This window comes from Fundulus heteroclitus, unplaced genomic scaffold (assembly GCF_011125445.2).
Source record: "Fundulus heteroclitus isolate FHET01 unplaced genomic scaffold, MU-UCD_Fhet_4.1 scaffold_39, whole genome shotgun sequence".
In the NCBI taxonomy this organism is placed as follows: Eukaryota; Metazoa; Chordata; class Actinopteri; order Cyprinodontiformes; family Fundulidae; genus Fundulus; species Fundulus heteroclitus.
This window is the reverse complement of record NW_023396803.1, coordinates 1,383,219-1,406,655: the sequence shown is the minus strand read 5'-3', so window position 1 is coordinate 1,406,655 and position 23,437 is coordinate 1,383,219. Positions and strand designations below refer to the sequence as shown.

Sequence of the window (23,437 nt, the reverse complement as noted above, 5' to 3'; positions counted from 1 at the left end):
TGATGTCCTTCACCAGTCTCTCAAAGTATTCATCACGATTAGAGTGCTACAGTGTTGTAATCATTCAATAAGGAAAATTGTGGGTTTTCTGGGCACTGGTATGATAGTTGCAGTCTTGAAACAGGATGAGACGACAGCTTGGGCCAGCGAAGTGTTAAATATGGCTGTGAGGACGTGAGCCAGCTAGTCAGCACAGTCTTTGAGCACCGTTCCCGGTATGTTGTGAGGCCCGCAACTCTCTCAATATTCTCCGGAAGGCTAGGTGTCTGTTCATCTTGTTGAGGTGTGGACTACCTCCAGGAGTGTTGTTGGGAGCCTCAAACCGAACAAGTAATCATTGTGTATGTCAAGTAAGTCTGTGTTGTCCTCACGTGGTTAAAGCAGCCGCCTTGTAGTCTGTGCTGGTCGGTAATCCTTGCCCCATGTGTCTGGTGCTTGTCGGCCCGTGGAAGAAAAGCTTTTGGTAAAAAATATTTGTAGCATATATACAATATATGCAGTGTGGCCAAACAACGGTATACAGAGAGTGGATGCCTAACAGGTAAATGTATGTATATTACCAACTAAATATAGCATCCGAGAAGTCCTTTGCAATTGCTTTCTGCACATTTTGATACTGTGTTGACAATTTGCTTTAGTTGATTATTCCCTTGATCTTTTTCTGAAAATAATTGAGTAGAACAACAAGAAAAGCAGTAACTGAAAAAAGATCACAAAATTAAAACAAAAATAAGCTTACCATAGGATCAACAAAAACTGTGTTCCCCAAGGCCAGAACAACTCTGGCTTGATGCTGCAGACCTTGGATCTTCTGGCGGATAGCTCTTGTGACCTTTATGGGAAGAAAAAAAGTCATATAACTTGAAGAGTTTTAGTCAGGCTTCAAAGCTCATCCTAATACACACACACACTTGCCACAGTAATATGCGTGGTGACAATAAAACACTCTTGACTTGACTTTAAATTTTCTGCTTTTAAATTCAGAGAAGACAGAAGTAGTCATCTTTGGACCAAAAATTAACTCATTAAACAATCACTTAAACTGCTCGGCATTAAAATGTCCTCTGGTAATAAAGTAAAAATCTTTGTGTAATTTTTGACCAGGACATGTCATTTAAATCCCAAATTAAACCAGAATGTTTAAATCAAATACATTCTAGGCTTTCCTTTTTTCACCTAGGGAATACAGCCAAAATTACAAACATTCTGTCGAGGAATGATGCTAAAAAACTAGTCCATGAATGTGGTAGTTCAAGGCTCAACTATTGTAATTCTTTACTAGCAAGTCCACAAAATGCAGTTAAAAGCTTTCAGCTGATCCAAAATATAGCAGCAAGATTTCTAATGAAAATAAAAAATAGAGATCATGTTTCTCCTATTTAAGCTTCTCTCCATTAATTCCCTATTAATCGGGAACAGAATTTAAAATTCACCATCTCAAATATAAAGCCCTAATAATCAAGCTCCACCATACATGATTGGATATGATTGCTACAGGGCTATTTGCTCTCAGACTGCAAGTCTACTAGTGGTTCCTAGAGTCTCTAAAAGTAGAATGGGAGGCAGATGCTTTAGTTATCAGGCCCCTCTCCTCTGGAACCAACTGCCAGTCTTGGTCTGTGACACAGACACCCTGTCTACTTTTAATATGCTTAAATATTTCCTTTTTTCTGAGCTATCTCTGTGGTTATGTTGATATAGAGCTCCGGATGTCACGTGACCAATTTGGTTCACACCGTCATATCGGCAGGATCAGGAAGCACATAATTTAACGAGAGGAATGGATGGGAGCAGTCAACCTTTTCATGCGATATACAACTAAACTCAGTAGACAAAAATTTTGTGATTCATATTCAGGTCCTAGTGTGCTTTTTAAAACAATTGATCTGGTAGCTGGAGCTACAGGACTCCTGAATTTGAAATACCTGGACAGTTACAACTACCAAATCCCCTTTCTCTCCCACTAAACAGGAGTATCACTAATGGTGAACTAAAGTATTGAGGGATATAAATTGACTCAGTCAGGATTTGTGGCCAAGATTCTGCGGTGGAGTTTACCACAACGGGATTGTTTTGTTGTTCCTACAAGGGTAAGTAGCCTATAAATATACTAGCATAGGCTATGATTACAGCAACTAGTAGCTGAAATAAGTTTTATGCCGATTTTTGTTACAGGTGAATAATTCACAAAGATTTAATGGCCCCTACCTAAATATGCCTTAAAATAACGATATGATCAAAATACTTGCCTAATATTTCTGCACACTGTACAATCAGAAGCAGTAGGATTGACAATTCAGTCAGGCACTGTACTGGATCATACATTGTGTAAAAGTTGGATTACGCCTATGCTGGATTTTGATTTTAAATTTTAGCCAAAATTATGTACAGAAAAAGTCATGATCACTAACTTTTTGGTTGTGTACTACACAGACCTTTCTGTTACTATGGAAACGTTTGCCTGCCAGCATTAGGAAATAGCTCTGGCTACAGTACTGTTGTACTGCCGCCAATTTTTTTTTCTGCTGTCAACACAAAAATGTAATGCAATAGCTAGCAATGCTGTTGTAAATGATAAAATTAAGATAATATTAAATTATGTTCGTCTGAAGCTACCTCACATGAAACGTTCACTGCACAAGTGGAATTCATTAAGTGACGGGATCCAGCGCTCAGTGTTCTTCATCACGCTCCAAGCCTGTTTAATAGCAGAAAACCATTTCCCCCTCCTAACAGGACCTTTAGGGATGCGATAAAAATGCTGTCTTTTAACTTCCCTCTGTGGTTTGTGCATCCTGGGACACAGAACGAGTCAACCATCGTGGCAAAACTTTACAACTGTTGATTAGTCACAAGCTTATCCAGCCAATATGCCGCCTGGTCTTTGTGTGACGTAATCTCCCGGAGTTCTATAGGCTTAGGCTGTTAGAAGGCCATAAGACCTATTACCCTCACTGCTAAATTCTCCTACTCTTCTCCAGTTTGCATTATTATTATATTTGCATTATTTCAACTTTTTACTTTCTATTCTGTTTTTTTCTCTTCATACTAGCTAGCATATCTGAGCTGGCATTCTGTTTAGCTGAGACAACATCCTGGGGGGCTAATCCGCTAAACTGCTGCCAACAACATCCTCTTATAGATGATACCGTGTATCTCATAGTCTAACCCTGTTTCTGTCTGTGACATAGCCATTGGCTGAGATTTTACAACAACTAATTGTATGTGCTCTCTTTCGTCCTCTTGACCAGAAATGGTAAATGGACTGAACTTGCACAGGGAAATATAGGAAAATAGGGTCAGAGGTCTATCCGCTTAACTGCGTTTCTTTCCTAGACACAGCCACCTATAGAGCTGTAATGAATTACTGTAAAAACTACAGTATCATATTTTAATATATATAATTTTAATATTACAATGCATCACTGAATAATATGCCATGAGGTCACATGTTTTTCATTGGATCGTTTATCACATGGACAATTATAGCACTGTACTGTCCACTAATCCACTAAATTTGGAAAATTAATGGTTGAGATTTCAGTGGGAAGACAGCAAGAATACAAGTATTTGGGTGGAGTGTAACTTAATTTTTATGTTTTTAAATGTATTTTTTATACATCAACAGTAAGCAAATATATAAAATCTATTCAATTAACATTTTTTTCGGACTTAACCATCAAGAATATAATGCTGGCTTTTTTTCTTTTCTTTTTTTTTTTTTACCAGTGAGCTAATGTTGAATTATTCTATGATATTTTTTGGTTTTTATTTTAAAACTAGTTGCTTTGGTCTGTAAAGTATAAAAAATAACCTAATTATTGGTTGCTTATAGTGAGACGTACTTAACTGTCTTTCATTACCGTGCAGCAAGTGAATGCATCAGTGGCATGAGAGAGGGCACAGCTGTTACTTTTCCATTTAAAGGGTATCAAAAAGGGTCCTACAACACATTCCAAAGAATTACATCAGCAGTCTCATCATGATTCAGGTGACCAAGAACTGCTCACACCAAGCAACAGCTTCTAACGACCCAGGACAACAGCGGGTGGGTCATTGATATGCATCTGACGGTGCATCCGTGCGCATCCAACCTAGGGTTACTGTCCCAGGGGGTGAAAACGAACGGGCACAGTGGAGCTGGTGAGTCAGATGGGGTTGTATTTATTGCTGTGATCATGTGTCTGTGTAGGCCACTGGCCGTCCAGTAGCCCCCCCTCCACCTATAGTCTTGGATGGTGTGTTTATCAGCCAGTTCAGCAGAGCAGTGTTTCAGGTCACAGGGGTCATGAAAGACAGATGGCAGGGGCAGCGCATCTTGTTTACATAACATCCAGGAGACTTCATCAAAAGTAGAGGGTTGACCACAAGTCTCAACAGGACAAAAAGTGGTAACTCGAGCAGAGAACTGAAAACCTCGCTCTCCCAGACACCAGCCCAAACTACATATATCTCCCGTCTCTCCCCACTCAGCCCAGATGTCCCTCTCCTGGACTTCACAAACAATATGAAAGAGGTTTTTAATATTGAATTGCAAATGACATCTTCTCCGCACAGCCATTCTGACAGCCCAAGCGCTATCACTAAATCAGCATCTTTCAAAAGCCACACAGCCCTCCAACCTCCTAACTCTATATCCCCCACATATGAAGGAACATGTCTGTGCTCAGGACCTTCAGATCACTTCACTGTGATACACACCAAGCCCCAATGGTAACTTTATCAGACGTGATGACTTCCAGCATAAGCTTGAGCCAATGATGGGAGCTTAAAATCTCTGTGATGATACGTGGCAGAAAGAACAAAGCTGAAAGGATAAACAGAAATAAACAATCATACTTGAAAGCCATAAACTGTCAGATACAACCGGTCACAGAGACTACTATATATCAACCACTAAGTCATATAAACTAGCCTTCTTAGATCTCTGTCAGGAAAACCATTGGTAATCAATAACTTCATTACTGACCATAATCTTGATGTTGTGTTTTTAACCAAAATACTCTTACTCCCTTACTTGTTATTTGACAGTAATACACCTGCTTCGGTAGAAGAACCTGGAGATGAGCGGCTAAGATCTCATGACAGCTGTGTGCAAGTAAAAATGGCGCTGTATTGATAATATCAATCTAATCCACTCAGGTAAGAACAAGCCAATAAATGAAAGTAAAACATGGAAATGTTTAAATATTAACAATTGTATCATATTTCTCAATAAAACACACTGGATGAGGAGACCTTAACCTGCCTGGAAAGCTGCTTGGACAAGTGTTTTGACAGTATCGTAATGGGGAAGCCAAAAATTGCACCCGTTCGAGCTCGACCAGCGTTGCTTTCACTATATCTCCAGAGAGGAGCGACAGCGACATTTCTGGAATCCATAGGCAAGAAGCTAACTAGTCTGGATGCCTGTCTTGTCTTGGTAAAAGTCCTAGAAGAGGATACAACTGACAAAACCCGGCCTTGGCCGGCTGTAGCTAAATTTGAGCATTACAAGCAAAGAGAGCAGGTCAGAAGTCAAGGAAGAGAGCTGAGAGGAACAAATTTCAAGGTCAATGACCAGTTTCCAAAGGAAATCCTTGATTGAAGGCAAGTTTAATTCCCAGTAAGGAAACAATACATTGCAGAGGGCACCAGGGTTACAGTGGCTGTAGACAAGCTTTATGATAATGGTTAGCTGTTCAGGGATCGGTAGGTCACTCCATGGCTTTATCAGCATAACAGATGAATTTATAGAATGTAAAAAAAAGAAAAAAAAGCTGAACAAGGTAATAGATTAAATGTATGCACAGCTCAGCAAGACGTTTGCACGGTATGTGGGTTAGTCACGACTGGGTTTCTGGGTCTGTGTTATGTGTCATATTCCTTTTTCTTTCACCCATTCTCACTCTCTGCACCTTCTTATTTTCCTATATTTCTTTATCTTATTCCTTTACTTCTTTCCTGTTGATCAGACAACCACAAGCACTATATATCATGTCACCTGGTTCTATGTACAGGGGTTGGACAACTGAAACACCTCTCATTTTAGTGTGGGAGGTTTCATGGCTAAATTGGACCAGCCTGGTGGCCAATCTTCATTATTTGCACATTGAACCAATAAGAGCAGAGTGTGAAGGTCCAATTAGCAGGGTAAGTGCACAGTTTTGCTCAAAATATTGCAATGTACACAACATTATGGGTGACATACCAGAGTTCAAAAGAGGACAAATTGTCTTGCTGGCCCATCTGTGACCAAGACAGCAAGTCTTTATGATGTATCAAGAGCCACGGTATCCAGGGTAATGTCAGAATACCACCAAGAAGGACGAACCACATCCAACAGGATTAACTGTGGACGCAAGAGGAAGCTGTCTGAAAGGGATGTTCGGGTGCTAACCCGGATTGTATCCAAAAAACATAAAACCACGGCTGCCCAAATCACGGCAGAATTAAATGTGCACCTCAACTCTCCTGTTTCCACCAAAACTGTCCGTCGGGAGCTCCACAGGGTCAATATCCACGGACGGGCTGCTGTAGCCAAACCTTTGGTCATTCGTACCAATGCCAAACGTCGGTTTCAATGGTGCAAGGAGCGCAAATCTTGGGCTGTGGACAATTTGAAACATGTATTGTTCTCTGATGAGTCCACCTTTACTGTTTTCCCCACATCTGGGAGAGTTACGGTGTGGAGAAGCCCCAAAGAAGCGTACCACCCAGACTGTTGCATGCCCAGAGTGAAGCATGGGGGTGGATCAGTGATGGTTTGGGCTGCCATATCATGGCATTCCCTTAGCCCCATACTTGTGCTAGATGGGCGCATCACTGCCAAGGACTACCCAACCATTCTGGAGGACCATGTGCATCCAATGGTTCAAACATTGTATCCTGAAGGAGGTGCCGTGTATCAGGATGACAATGCACCAATACAGACAGCAAGACTGGTGAAAGATTGGTTTGATGAACATGAAAGTGAAGTTGAACATCTCCCATGGCCTGCAAAGTCACCAGATCTAAATATTATTGAGCCACTTTGGGGTGTTTTAGAGGAGCGAGTCAGGAAACATTTTCCTCCACCAGCATCACGTCGTGCCCTGGCCACTATCCTGCAAGAAGAATGGCTTAAAATCCCTCTGACCACTGTGCAGGACTTGTATATGTCCTTCCCAAGACGAATTGACGCTGTATTGGCTGCAAAAGGAGGCCCTACACCATACTGATAAATTATTGTGGTCTAAAACCAGGTGTTTCAGTTTCATTGTCAAACCCCTGTATATCTATGTACTTTATATTTCTATAGGGACATGCACTTTTCAACTTCAGCTTCCCACTTATGGTGAATCTAAGGTTTATGACAAGGAATGTGCATGGAGCTGGCACCAGAGATAAAAGGTTGACATTTTTTATTCGGCTTAAAAGATTAAAGGCAGATGTTGTCGTATTACAAGAAATTCACAAGTCAGCTACAACTGTAAATGAGCTAACTCACCCGAGTTCCCCAATGGGTTTTCCGCCTACTATAACGTTATAAAAACATTATTTTCACAATATCTGTTATGATTCTGGCCCGTCTGCCTGCTCTGCTCTCCCTGTGAGCAATCAAGTCCAGCTGCTGCCTGCTGCACTGCAGTGCAATCAGCAGCATGCCTCTCAGCTGTTCTCAAGCAGTTATAAGTCAGCCTGTGGCAGGCATACAGGGCCAGATAATTGCCAGCCAACAAGCAAGCAGTATCCAGCATTTCATGTTACCTGACCAAGCTCTTGACCACGTCTTCGTTTCACGGATTTTCCCTCTTGCCTAGCCCTTGTCGGATTTTTCTGCCTTCTGGACAACAACCTTGTTTTCTGCCCCTGGACTTCTGCCTCCTGCCTAGGCTCCTGTTAATTAAGCCTGAGTCTGGTGTTGTGCCAGTTCAGACGTGACAGAAAACTGCATCAATTCGGGACGTAACGGACTGCGTTACCCATGATGCAATGTGGTCAAAATGGCCACCAACTCATGTGGTCAAAATGGCCACCAACTCCCATCACGCAACACAGCAAAATGGCCGCCGATCAAGATAAGGTTGCTATGGTGATGGCTATAAAAGCCGATCACACACGACAATCTTCCTTCTTCCCTGGCTTTTAGCCAACCCGAGAAGACACACACAGCTGTTTCCGTTGGGGTAATCCCACGCCACGTGTTCGATTGCTCGCTGGACCGAGATTTTTCGACGCAACGGTTATTCCCTGCTTTGTATAACAGGAGGTCGACTAAAATAAGTACTTTTAAATTCCTTCTGATCAAAAGACTGAGAGACGCCGTATCTCCCAGTGATCGAAGAGGACCCCGCTTTGTCTGGCCAACAAAGCGACTGTGAACCCGGAGGGAGAAACGAAGGAGCTTCTTCCCCGTCCCGCTGCAGCCTGCGGACAACTGCGCTCGTCAAGGCGCGTCCAGAAAGCCACTACTCGGAGCGCTCCGGACCAGCCCCGAGGCACCTCAAAGTAACGGGGTCACCCCTTTTATTTCTGTCTTACCAACAGGGTGTTTAGAAGTGCCCGGGCAGGCGTTAGAACTTTGTAGGTGTTGGTTAATGCTTTTATTCCACGACGAAGTTGGAAATATTTTGCTGAACATTTTCTTTGTATGTGCATGCATTTTACAATTGATTTTGCTGTGTGGATTTGTGATCCATCAAGAACCCCGCCGTGGGTTACTGCTTCATTTCTTTCATCTTCTTAACTGTTTCCCCCCCTCTCTCTTTTCGCTTCTTCTTATCAGTTTAATCTCTTTGTCCGAGCTCAAGTCGCGGGCTTTGCTTTAAACTCCCTGTTAGCTGCGCCCTCTCGAAGCGAGGCATTATCCCATCAGCGTAAGCGTGGTTACGTCATTAGGACCTCCCCTCATACGTCATCGTAGCAGCCATCTTGGGAGGGTGACGTGTATCTTAACTGTAGGGAGCTTAGCTGAACTAGCTTTTGGTAAGACATCAAAGCGTCCAGTGAGATTCCCGAAGCTGTTCTGTCTGTCAATGCTGATACGTCAAATGCCGATGTTTCGAGGGCGGTGTTAAACAACTGTGAGTTAAGTTAAGATCTGCTAACTGCTCATTTTAATCCATTGTTTATTTTTGTTTTGTTCTTTATTTCCACATATATATTTTGCATGTTTTAGTTTAGTAATGAGTAAGAATTCCAAAGTTGTTGAATCAGAGAATTACTGTAACAGGGAATTGCTTTTGGTTCAATAAAACCAACGACTGCGGAATAGACATTGTTTTGTGTTCAGTCCAATTCACAGTTGCCTGGGTATTCAGAATTCAGAGCTAACCTCCTTTGGAGTTAACATCTGATATTAATACAGAGACAATATCATTGGATGGTGATAAGGAATAAGGATTTAAACTCTAATTGCAGTTACATTGGGGTTCTCACAGCCTGCTGGATAAACCTCGTCGGTTAACAGTCCGACCTGATCATTTATTCCAGCATAAATGAGTTCATAACAGCAAATTAACTAATGCATTAGTGGTATAAATACTTACAAGCTTATAGCTAACATCACCACCATTTGAACTATATTTGTTATAGCGGAATTTTGAGTTGAATGATTTATTATTTAAATTATAATACCAAATTATAATTAATAATAATAATAAGCATATTCAACCAGCTTATGGCATAACATAAATTGGCTTTTCCCTGGGTGGGCATGAGTCTACTTATTGGCGTTCCTTTAGACTAAATCGAATAACCAGCAACTTATGAATTTAATGAACACAATCCATATTCCAGCATTTTGACTGCTCACCTTGCCAAAAGGGCTATTCAGCCATAATTGATTAAGGAGGTATCACTACTAAATATATACGTGTTTGTGGTGGTTTGAGGTTATTAACCTGAGGTTTGAATATTGATTTCTGGACTGGAAGTCAGCTAGATTGAAATAGACAGCAGCCAGCGTCTGCTACTTGTCAATCAGAGTCTGTGTCGTGTTCTGCTTTGAAAAGAGAGACCTTGCCTCCATCTGGTGGACGTTGTTTGTAATTGCAGCATAATTGTTTTAAAGAGGGACACGATTCCCCATCGGCTGGACATTGTGTGTAATTACAGCTCAGTCTTCCCAAAGTGAAGGGCACCCTGCCTCCATCTGGTGGCCAGGATAGGTAGTTGCAGTCACGGTCTTGAAGACAGCTTTTGAAAGTCAGTCTCTAAAAAAAACTTGCCTTATGGTTACGCCCTTTTTGTCTTTTTAATTTTATTTGATTCATTTTTTTTTACTTATCATATCTTAAATTTTTTTTTCCCTTTTTGAATTTTTTTAATTTACTTTTATTATTTTATTTTGAATTTTTTTTTCTTTCCTCCCTTATCCCCTTCTGCTCATCATAAGTGGTCAAAATTGAGCTGTGATTTTGAAACTAAGGTTGCAATTTAGCAGTTTTTAACTGTCATTCTTTGCCACCTCTGAAGCTCCAAAACACTTTGCTATTTTCCACACATGTGTAGAGCACCTGTTCTTAAATAACTTACATCACAAACAAAGCCACAGCTTTATCACTTAATTACTGGCCGAAAGGTTAGTGGTCCATGTCACTCAAAGTTAATATTCTCAAAGTTAAACAAGCATACTAACCGTTCCTAAAACATAGGAGTTGTAAGTCGCAGGGTTGATTTTCCCCTGCGCAGCCTAATTAAACGCACGTATTTGAACCCACTTACTGCAGTAAAGTGAGTCATAGTGCGTGTTTGCTGTTAACAGTTAAAGTGAAGCCACTTAACAGTTGTGTTAGCAGTTGTTGTTTAGCGCTGAGCTAAACTAAAGTGTATGCGTTGTTACCTAGTGCTAAGCTAGAATACAGCGTTGTTATTTGTTGTCTGTCATTTAGCGCTCTGCTAAACTACAGTGTTGTTACTTGTTGTGTTGTTATCCATAGCTGACACAGAATGGATAGTGAAGATTCCTCAGTGTTTAGGTCTGAAGGAGCTGAAGGTCCAAACCATTCCATTGGAATGGAGGCCCAGGATGTCATTAGCTCACTGCTTAAAATGACACCGGACGAACAAACCCGTCTGAATCAGTTTAACATAGAAGACTGTGAGAGGAGAATTCAGGAATTGGTGGAGGAGGTCCAGAGCAAGCCAAAGGGTAGATTGGTAGCAGATGTCTTGGGTAAGTTATCTGCATTATACCACCGAAGGTTAGTGATAGAAACTGAGAGGCGTGTTTTAGCTGAGGAAAGAATTAGGGAGCTAGAACAGAGAAGTGTTCAGGGCAGCTGTCATCTCGAAGAGGAGCGAGAGGAGGATCGCATTAGCTTGTAGACAGAAGGATCTGAGTGTGAGAACTCCAAAGGAAAACATGGAGATCACACCTGGAGGACATTGGATGAACTGGGCCCTCAGACACCTTCTGAGGGAAGGGTAAGCGAAGGTCAGGACAGACATAGCAGTGTGACACGGAAAGAAATGCCTAAACAACTTACGGTGGCAATCAGGACTGATCCACATGATGTAAATCATGGGAAAACACCTGCTTCCCACCTGACCCCTGACACGGCCCGCTATGATCTTTTCCCCCCACCAGGGCGACGAGAGCACCGTTCCTGGGACACAGGTGAACCCCACTCCTCTGAACTGCGTCCACGGACAAGAGTTCATGACAGGGAGGGTCCCCCGGCATCCCACGAACGGCCGCCGATGCCAGGTAGGTGGTCAGAACTGGAGCCTCCCTCCCATCGTGGTTACCACAGGCAGGAGTCGTCAGGAGAGGACTCAGATCGACCAGCTCCGATCCCTGAACAGGGACTGCGGATGCGTCAACTTGAGTCCCTGGCCCGAGACATAGAGCGTTTTGATCCTAGCAATACAGAGTCCACCATTGATGACTATCTCAGAGAGGTAGAGCGCTGTCTGCTAGACTTATATAGCCCCTCGGCTCGAGAAAAGTTGAGGCTTATCTGGAAAACCACGTCCAGAAGTGTCCATGTTTTCATAGAAAGCCTCCCTCCAACTACACGTGACCGTTACTCAGCTCTTTGTCAGGCTTTAAGAGAAGAATATTCTGTGTTCACAGACCCAGCTTCTGCGACTCTTGGAGCTTTTGCAATTCAGCAAAAGAGAACTGAAGCACCAAAAGAGTACTACCGTCGCTTGCGGGCTGCTTACTTTCAGGGACGAAATGCTCCCGGCTTGGAGGAAGACCACACTTTCAAATCTTTGTTCCTCCATAATCTTCATGAAAGCGTGCGTTATGAGGTTACCATGCATTGTAGAACCAAGAAACTTACCATGCAGGAAATCAGGAAATACGCGCAGGTGGCATGGGAAACACGTGTCCGGCCCAACAAAGGAGCCGATAGTGATAAAAAGGTTCTGCAGATTCAAGCCGAACCAGAAAAGAGTTTAGGTCTGGAGGGACATGAGATGCCTCCCTTCAAACCTAAAACTAGATTTGGTCCTAAGAAGCAACATGGTTTTGAGCCGCAGCAGAAGAAAGCTTCCCAGGATAGGAGAGGTCAGCATGGCAGCATGGAAGGTGAGAGGTTTCAAAAATGGCACAGGCCGGATCCAGCCCGATACGGTAAGCAAACTGACAGGCCAGAAAAGCCGAAAAGCACACATGACAACAAAGGCTGGAACCTGCGCATGGAGGAGTCAATGAGAAAGGAGATAGAGGAGACTTTTCGCAGGTCGCTAGTCGAAACAGTGCATCAGATCGCGCCGCAGCCGTCCCAGCCATCATCCAAAACCCCCGCCAGCATGACTAGGTGTGGACCAGGCTTCCCCTTCTAACAGAGTTTATCTGATTAAGGGGGGGGGGCAACCAAAAATTCACCGACAACCTTCTAAGATCCCATCAGGAGGTGATCAGAAAACCACTTTTCTAAGGTTTTTAGGTGAGCTAAACCATCATGAAAATGCGCATCGCTTATACTGCTCGACAGTTATCGGAGGATGTGTAACTGCAAATGCTCTTTTAGACACGGGTTCCGAGATCAGTCTAATGTGCTCAGATTTGTTTGATGAGGTGACCAGAGCTATGGTGTCTCTTGGGAAACCGTTCCAGGTGGAGACCTGCAACGTGGGCATCACCAGCTACACTCAGGATCAGTCATGCATCACCAAACGGGCGTGGTTAGACATCACTTTCCGTGACATGACCCTGGTGCACCCCATCTACATATGTACTTTGGACACAGAACCTTTTCTTGTGGGTCAGGACCTGTTGAACAGGTTAGCCCCACTCATTGACTGCTATCATGGTCATCTTTGGGCCCAAGTGGGGACCCCCAAGCCCCTCACTTCTGGAAGTGGACTGTCCGTCCCTATCAATCAGGTGACATGCTCCGAGGAGCCCAAAGAACTTTTAGCACCATTTCTGCCTTCAACAGAGCCGATTTCCAAATCCTCTGACACACCACCGCTTCTCAGCGATCAGAGAACTTCTCTCAGCAGCCACACATCTTTCCTCTGCTCACTTAAACACTCTGGAGTTGAACCCTATAACCCCAGAATGGCCGAAGGTGTGCACCTGGAAAGCACATTCATGCCAGACGTGTTGCTGGCTCTTTGGTCAGAGAAGTCTGCGATCAGCAGAGATCTGTACAACTCTCTGTGCCGTGAAAAGCCCCATCTGGCTGAAACAAAACACAGCCACTACTTGCTCTCAGCAGACTGGCCTCGCCGGCTTCTGAAAGCAACGGGGGTGTGCATACTTTATGCACAGATTGGCACAAGACAGCTCTCTCATCCTCTCAGCATTGTGGAGAATTTGCATCCTCCAGTGTTTGTTGGTGCTGATTTTCTGGTACGGCTGGGTGCACAGCTGGACACTTGTAACCAGGTCTTGTGGGCCCAAGCTCACGTGACCCCAAGTTCCTTTCTGGGCACCCCTGAAGCCATGCGATCAGGGCAAACCATCCCACAGGCTTGCCAGGTGGCTAGCAAGACAAACATGCTAATACCACCACAGACTGCAGGTGTACTTATCAGATTAGCCTTCCTGAAAGGACAACAAATGCAGAGCACGCAGGTTTTCTTTCAACCCCTTTCTTATTTCCAGGAATCCAACCTGGTCATCCGGGGCACACCCCTGCTTGAGCTGAACAATCGCTCAGCTTACCTGTTAGTGGAGAATCCAACCCACATGCCGATCCAAGTGGTGGCGAAGAAACCTCTCGGGGTGCTCATCGAAAGCTCTTTCCACGACTTTGAGCTGAGCATTCCCGTCATCGGAGGCCTGCCCTTATCCTTGACCGGCAGACAGGACTCTCCAGACACTGTGTTTACTTTTCCTTCCAACATGATCCAAATCAGGCGACATGAAGCTCTGCCTGCTGGATCCATTTGTGGTGCAACGCTTGAAGCTGAAGGAAACCTGTTGGTGTATGCGACAGCAACCGACCCAACAGAACCAGCACCAAATCAACCAGAGAACCGGGACTCACCCACTGAGCCCTGCCCTGGCTTCGAAACAGAAAGTATGCAACAGCTGGGAAAAGCTGATGCACTGACCACTGAAACGGAGGAAACAGCACTTAAGGAGCTGTTTTATGAGTTTCAGCCCATTCGGCCCAAAGATTCAAACAAACTTGGGATCACACTGACACACATCCATGACTCACCAGTAGGAGAACACAGAAGCTGCAAAGCTAATCTGAAAACTCTCCAACAGGTGGCGTCCCGGCCCTTAACGGCCCAGGACACCCAGGAGTATGTACAAGGCTGCTTAACCTGCAGCCAGTTACAACCCACACGGCCACTAGACCGAGCCCTGCTTCAGCAAAGGGGGGTTATATTTCCGTGGTCACATTTGCAGACTGACTGGATCGGTCCAGTCCCCGAATCGTTAAGAGATAACAAATATCTTTTGACAATAACAGGCAGTTTCACAGAATGGGTCGAATGTTTGCCGGCACCGAATGACCCCGCTGTCACCACAGCAGCCCTGCTGCTAAGTCACGTTTTCAGCCGGTGGGGCCTTCCCCTGTCCATCGACTCGGACAGAGGAACGCATTTCACGTCAAACATTCTGACCGTGCTTTCTGACATGTTGGGCGTGGAAGTTAAATTCCACATCCCCTACCGCCCACAGTCATCCGGACAGGTGGAGCGAATGAACTGCACCGTGGTCAGCATGTCAAAGGAACATGCCAGCAGCCATGGCAGGAACTGGGATACAAAGCTTCCCCTGGTCCTAATGCTAATCCGCTCTACCTCACCATGCTCCACAGGGGTGACACTTTTCCAGATGATGACAGGAAAACAAAGGACACTTCCCCTGAATCTCATCTACCTGCCCGAAGACGTCAGTGTGACAACCGTCTACACGGCACACCAGTGCGTCGCTGACTTAAAAGACTGTCTCCGAACGACTTTCCAGTGGCCTCGAAAGAACCTAGAAGCCCGCGTGCAAAGTCCAGAGTACACATGGGTTCAAGCGAACCAAACTAAACCGTCCACTAAACTCTCCTCACAGGGAACGGAGCCTAACTCCGCCCCCAGCGAAGAGAACAATGCATAGCATTAAATAGGACAAGTGCATGTTCAATCAGGACACTTTAAACATGCACTAATAAAGCAAGTGTCCATACATAACTTCACGTCTATAATTTCACACTCAGCCATAACACCATGCATTGCTTTGGAAACGCTCACAGAAGTGGTAAAGAATGACATGATGTATACTCAGGTTGTTAAAGATTTAATGCAGGACCTCACTTGAGAGGTTAGCTCATCCATAAATAGCCTTGCTGAAGGACGGACTCCTCCGTACCTGGTACCAGTAGATTTGGTCGAAAAGGTTCTCAAATCTGCCTCTAGTGAAACACTGCAACCACCACAAATACACCTGACGTACAGCCTAGGTAGTGCAATTCCGATATTTGTAAATCCTGACAACTTGGAGATAGGATTTATGCTAAACCTTCCCATCATTGAAAGAGCTAATGTGTATAGGCTTAAATCAGTATTGAATGTCGGTTTTTGGCAAGGTGAGACCCACGTACACCTACAAACTCCCTCAATATTGGCCTATCATGATGCTGACCCCAAACTTTATTTAGTCCCTAATTTGGATTTGTGTACCAAAACCAAGGACATCCACTGGGTATGCCCAAGCAACCCATTTATCAGAGACGTTACCCATTACCTGTGTGGTCTAAGGAATGAATCTCCTGAACAAAACTGTCAGGCTAGAATGACCCTTAAAGATGCAGGTGTGGAAACCAAAATTGAGCGGCAGGCAACCGCTGGCTCGTTAGCACCCCAGAGGCAGAAGCCCTGTTATCCTACGAGCAGCATGACACAGTTACTAGACTAAAACTGCCCAACCAAACCATTTTCTGTTCCCCACCTCAAGGTGCTGTAGTCCACATTGGAAACGTGGTTCTGCATCACCTTGACGTTGACAAATATGACTCAGAGATTGAAATAATAGATGTCTTTAAGGGATACAATTTCAGCATTGATGTCGGCATTGAAAGACAGCTTTTGCTTGCAGGCACCCAGCTGATTAAATTCAGTCTCACTTCATCAGAGTTGAGCTCGGTCCCTCTGCTTCGCTTCCCCGGAGCTACAGAGTCGACCGACATTCACATTATGACCATTATTGTGGTTCTCCTTGTATTTGGATGGGCCATCACTACTGCGATGGCGTATGCAGCATACAAGCAGATCAAACAGTTGCAAACCCTCACCTTTGTCGCTCCCAGGTTCGTAGCACCAGCTCCTTGAAGGTCATAAGCTGATTAGACTACGAACCGCTGTCTCTTTCCTTTCCCTTTTTCCCTCTCTCCTTTCTTTGGTTCAAAGTTCAAACCTGATGACCAATGAATGTATTGACAATGGTGATTGTGAAGTTTGCATTTCTTTTTTTTTATTACTTTATTGTTGCCTTATTAGCCAATACAAATGACTAGCTATAGCTTAGTCCTGCCCAGGCTAGGTCACTGACCCAGGCACAATGAATGCTTTGTTTTTCCTCCTCTTGGATGATGAACTGAACTGCATGAATCCCCATGGACTACTAGGAAGACTATTAGGTTGTTCCACTCATGCACAACGGATTTTCGTCATGCCAGAATGGACTTGGTTGTAGCTTTAAAGACTGTGACCAGCATCCCACTCTTCAAAGCTAAAGAGGGGTATGTTGTGCCAGTTCAGACGTGACAGAAAACTGCATCAATTCGGGACGTAACGGACTGCGTTACCCATGATGCAATGTGGTCAAAATGGCCACCAACTCATGTGGTCAAAATGGCCACCAACTCCCATCACGCAACATGGCAAAATGGCCGCCGATCAAGATAAGGTTGCTATGGTGATGGCTATAAAAGCCGATCACACACGACAATCTTCCTTCTTCCCTGGCTTTTAGCCAACCCGAGAAGACACACACAGCTGTTTCCGTTGGGGTAATCCCACGCCACGTGTTCGATTGCTCGCTGGACCGAGATTTTTCGACGCAACGGTTATTCCCTGCTTTGTATAACAGGAGGTCGACTAAAATAAGTACTTTTAAATTCCTTCTGATCAAAAGACTGAGAGACGCCGTATCTCCCAGTGATCGAAGAGGACCCCGCTTTGTCTGGCCAACAAAGCGACTGTGAACCCGGAGGGAGAAACGAAGGAGCTTCTTCCCCGTCCCGCTGCAGCCTGCGGACAACTGCGCTCGTCAAGGCGCGTCCAGAAAGCCACTACTCGGAGCGCTCCGGACCAGCCCCGAGGCACCTCAAAGTAACGGGGTCTCCCCTTTTATTTCTGTCTTACCAACAGGGTGTTTAGAAGTGCCCGGGCAGGCGTTAGAACTTTGTAGGTGTTGGTTAATGCTTTTATTCCACGACGAAGTTGGAATTATTTTGCTGAACATTTTCTTTGTATGTGCATGCATTTTACAATTGATTTTGCTGTGTTGATTTGTGATCCATCAAGAACCCCGCCGTGGGTTACTGCTTCATTTCTTTCATCTTCTTCCCTGTTTCCCCCCCTCTCTCTTTTCGCTTCTTCTTATCAGTTTAATCTCTTTGTCCGAGCTCAAGTCGCGGGCTTTGCTTTAAACTCCCTGTTAGCTGCGCCCTCTCGAAGCGAGGCATTATCCCATCAGCGTAAGCGTGGTTACGTCATTAGGACCTCCCCTCATACGTCATCGTAGCAGCCATCTTGGGAGGGTGACGTGTATCTTAACTGTAGGGAGCTTAGCTGAACTAGCTTTTGGTAAGACATCAAAGCGTCCAGTGAGATTCCCGAAGCTGTTCTGTCTGTCAATGCTGATACGTCAAATGCCGATGTTTCGAGGGCGGTGTTAAACAACTGTGAGTTAAGTTAAGATCTGCTAACTGCTCATTTTAATCCATTGTTTATTTTTGTTTTGTTCTTTATTTCCACATATATAGTAAGTAAAATTTATTTATATAGCACTTTTCTCAGATAAAAATCACAAAGTGCTTCACAGTAAAATACAAATACAAAAAAACAGTATACAGCAATACTAAACAGCATTTTAAAACAAAATGGAAAGAAAAAAAAAAAAAAAAAAAAAAAAAACAACATACAAACGAAACCATAAAACCCACACGTCTAATTAAAAGCCTGCTTGAATAGCAGCGTCTTTAGTTGCTTTTTAAAAGAAGCAACAGAATTCATGCAGCGTAAAGAGAGAGGCAAAACATTCCACAGCCTCGGAGCCACTGCCTGGAATGAGCGGTCCCCTCTAGTTTTAAAATAAGTGCGTGGGACCACTAACAATAATTGGCCCAGTGACCTCAGACTATGGGTCGGAGTATGGAGCTGTATCAGCTCAGAAATGTAGGGAGAAGCTAGACCATGCAGGGCTTTAAAAGTAAGGACAATAATTTTGAACTGGATTCTATACTGGACCGGTAACCAGTGCAAAGCTGCTAATACTGGGGTAATGTGATCTCTTTTGTTTATGTGAGTTAAAAGCCTTGCAGCAGAGTTCTGGACAACCTGAAGACGGTTTAGCTCCTTCTTGCTCAAGCATGTAAAAAGACTGTTGCAATAGTCCAACCGTGAGGAGATAAAAGCATGAATAATCATTTCCAACTCACCCTTTGAAACCAATGGTCTTAATTTGGAGATATTTCTTAGTTGGAAATAACAGTTTCTAACTAGTTGTTTGGAATGGTTCTCCAAGGACATTGCTGTATCGAACACAACACCTAAGCTCCTGAGGCTCGGCTGAACAGACGAGCCTAAGTCGGCAATATATTGCTTTATCTGATGGATTTTACATTCAGGTGCGATAATTAGTGTTTCTGTTTTCTCTGAATTTAGAAGCAAGAAGTTGTCACTTAACCACTGTTTAATACTAGCCAGACAGTTAGTTAAGGAAGACAATTTATGAAATTCAGTGTCCTTAAATGAGCAATAAAGTTGAATATCATCAGCATACAGATGGTAGGATATGTCACTGAATTTACTGATTATCTGACCTAGTGGAAGTATGTATAAAAGGAACAAGATGGGTCCCAAGACAGAACCCTGAGGTACCCCACACGACAACTGCGTTGTTTCCGACATGATTTGGTTTACGTAAACACTAAAACTTCTACCAGAAAGGTAAGATGAAAACCATTTTAAAACTGAACCTGACATCCCAACCGAATCATGGAGTCTATTTATCATTATTGTATGGTCAACAGTGTCAAAAGCTGATGAAAGGTCCAGGAGAACCAGAACTGTATATTTCTTAGAGTCAGCTGACATCAGAATGTCACTCGAGACTTTCAGCAATGCAGTTTCTGTGGAATGTTTTTTACGGAAACCGGACTGATAGTTGTCAAACAGCCCATGGTTCTCTAGGAAAGTAGTGAGTTGTTCAGCTACAACCTTTTCTAAAATTTTTGAAATAAATGGAAGTTTGGATATTGGCCAGAAGCTCTTAGGTTGTAATGGGTCCAAACTGGGCTTTTTCAGTACAGGTTTAACAACAGCATGTTTAAAAAAGGTAGGAACGACACCAGTTAAAAGTGAGGTATTTAGCATATCCACAATACAGGGGCCAATAGAATCAAATACTTGCATAAATAGCACAGTTGGGAGGACATCCATAGGACAGGATGAAGGTTTTAGTTTATGTAGAAGAGAGGTAATGTCCTGTAAAGTCACCGGTTTAAAGTGTGACCAAGAATGAACTGACGACAAATCACATGCAGAGTTCTGAGTAAGTGAAGGAGAGATGTTTGCCCTAACATCTCTGGTCTTACTTACAAAGAAGTGAAGGAATTCATTACAGTCTGATTTTGAGGACACTAATGGTTCGGGGGCAGGAGGAGAGACTATTGCATTTATAGTCTCAAACAAGATTTTAAGGTTTTGCTTCTTAGAGGATATAAGCTGAGAAAAGAAATGAGTTCTCGCATTTCTTAGCATCTCATTTAGGGTAGCTATTTGTTCCCTCAGCTGCAGCCTATGAACCTCAAGTTTAGAGGACTTCCACAAACGTTCAACTTTTCTACAGTTTCTCCTAAAACACTGTACAGTTTCATCAACCCAAGGACATGGTTTTTTACGGGAAACAATGTTTGATTTCACTGGTGCCACTTTATCTAAAATGGTTAGGCAGTGGTTATTAAAAGACTGAATAAGAGCATCTGCATCACTGCATCCCATCAGGGAGCATGCATCAAACAAAGCAGAGAACTTCTCCCCAGCATCATGAGTAATGATGCGCCTCTGTGCCCTAATTCCCAGGGGCGGAGGATCAAGAAGAAAGTTAATGTCAAATAACACACAACAGTGATCGCTCACATGAACATCTTCTACACGAGTATTCACTACATCAAGACCAAGTGAAAAAACAAGATCTAAAGTGTGACCCTTTATGTGTGTGGGTCCAGAAACATGCTGAATAAAATTAAAAGAGTCTGTGATAGACAGGAGAACCGCAGCTGTGTTACTTGTTGTGTCATCAATATGCAAGTTGAAGTCCCCAATAATTAAGACCTTCTCCAGTTTGATGATGGATGATAAAAAGTCTGTAAAGTCAGTGAGGAAGACGCCAGCCGGGCCAGGAGGACGATAAATTAAGACACAGTAAAATGTATAAAAAGCACCAATTTTAAGTAACTGGGACTCAAAAGAGGGAAAACTTTCAGAGTTTATAGGTCTGCATATGAACATGTTTCGATGCACAGCAGCAAGCCCTCCACCGCGGCGCGCTAAGCGGGGCGTCCCAGTAACAGAGCAGCCGATGGGACAGAGCTCATTCAAATGGACAAACTCATTTTCCCTTTGCCACGTTTCGGTTAAGAACATAAAATCCAAGTTTTCGCTGGTAAAAAGCTCGTTAAGAATAAATGATTTGTTAGAGATGGAACGAGCGTTGAGTAAGGCAAACCGGAGCGATGACGGGAGGCCAGCATCCACAACAGCTGACGGAACTGACCGTAAACAGGTAGCTCGGTCACGTGATCTCCACCTTGGTCGTGCAGTCAATCGCTGGCTACACAGCACAGCAAACATTGGCGGTGGAAAGTCCGCGCTTCCACCTGAATGCCGCCAGGACAGACGACGCGCTCCTCCAAGAGACAGTGACGCCCCGGTACACCGCAGCTGGGGAGCGTCCCCTCCCGCATCCTGTAAGGAAACCAGCCGCAACCACCGGCTTTGCCGTCCACACTGAGGCCAGAGCGCATCCCTCCAAGAGGATCGTCGTATCTTGACCTGGACGCCAGCTCTACAGCCCCTTTTCTTCAGTCTCTTTTTCCGGTATCCAGTACATCTGGACGTAAACAGAAGCCGGTACTCGGGTGAGGAGGGAGGACACACGAGCGGGGGTGGAAAAGTTTGTTTGTAGCTTTCCCAGCTATCAAAGAGTCCTTCCATAGACTCTCTGATATCCAACAACAGGCGCCGGTCGTATGTCCGAGCAGCAGAGACATAATTGTTAGACGTTAGGGCTGATATGGTAAAAAAATATACTAATAAAAACACTAAAAAGTGAGACAGGTCTAACGCAGCAACGGCCAAGCCAAACACAGGCGCCATCTTCCCAGCTGTCTAACAGTCTAACAGGAAACCCTTCCTGGTTTGGTTGTTTTTGGAGATTTAGTGACAGACTAACAGGTTGCTGGTAAATTTCAGCTCTGAGTCCAAAACCACACCCTGGTTTCTGACCTGCTATGTGGCTTTTTGACCTCATTGGGCCTCATTTAGCAGAATCTGGAGCAGGTCTGGTTGTCGCAGGTCTCCTGGGTCAAGGTCCATGTCGGAAGCTGTGGCATTTTGCATGTTTTAGTTTAGTAATGAGTAAGAATTCCAAAGTTGTTGAATCAGAGAATTACTGTAACAGGGAATTGCTTTTGGTTCAATAAAACCAACGACTGCGGAATAGACATTGTTTTGTGTTCAGTCCAATTCACAGTTGCCTGGGTATTCAGAATTCAGAGCTAACCTCCTTTGGAGTTAACATCTGATATTAATACAGAGACAATATCATTGGATGGTGATAAGGAATAAGGATTTAAACTCTAATTGCAGTTACATTGGGGTTCTCACAGCCTGCTGGATAAACCTCGTCGGTTAACAGTCCGACCTGATCATTTATTCCAGCATAAATGAGTTCATAACAGCAAATTAACTAATGCATTAGTGGTATAAATACTTACAAGCTTATAGCTAACATCACCACCATTTGAACTATATTTGTTATAGCGGAATTTTGAGTTGAATGATTTATTATTTAAATTATAATACCAAATTATAATTAATAATAATAATAAGCATATTCAACCAGCTTATGGCATAACACTGGCTTCCAGGACCTCAAGCCTGCCTCTGTGTGCCGAGTCACCCTACTGTTGGCAACCCAACATCTGTTAAAGGAGCAGTCCGCTCTGTTAAAGCTGCCCGTTGAAGGAAGGACTCTAAAAAGGTTAGTGGCTTTTGCTAGTTTAATGTATTTCTTTATTGAACTCCTTCAAGCCACTAACCTACGTCTCCATTCATAGTTATCCCTGGCCCTCGGCGGATGCTCTCCTGAAGTCCTGAGTTTAGAATAAACAGTTTAAATTCTACTTCTGCGTTTCTGGCTGAAAATTTGGGTCTTCTGTCTAAAGTTCATTACAATATCAGACAAAATTATATATATACAAAAGATATAATAATAATAATAACAATAATAATAATAATATCTATTTATAATCAAAAGCTATGTATTGTCAGTATATATGGCCCGAATGTTGATAACCCCCCATTCTTTCACAAACTATTCTCTGCACTTTCAAACACCTGGATTGCTCTCTGTTGTTGGGATGGGACTTCAACTTTGGTCTAAATGAATAAATAGACCAATGATATTAAGGGTATAAAATGCATGAATATATAAAATTAAGTCTTATGCAGATAATGTATTACTTTATCTCCAGCACTCAAACAACTCTTTCTCTTAGGTAATTAGATTACTAGACTCTTTCTCAAAAGTTTCAGATTATTCTTTATCTTTATCAGT

General features: G+C 43.5%; 1 protein-coding gene across 2 annotated transcripts in view; it reads right to left on the bottom strand.

Annotated features, from left to right (window-relative positions):
* Positions 1–23,437, bottom strand: part of tdrd12 (tudor domain containing 12) — a 277,622-nt gene that overhangs the window by 42,027 nt on the left and 212,158 nt on the right. For both annotated transcript variants that reach the window (XM_036130848.1, XM_036130849.1), the window contains one exon: positions 740–832. In XM_036130848.1, the coding sequence (XP_035986741.1) occupies positions 740–832 (93 nt within the window). The remainder of the gene's footprint in view (positions 1–739; positions 833–23,437) is intronic.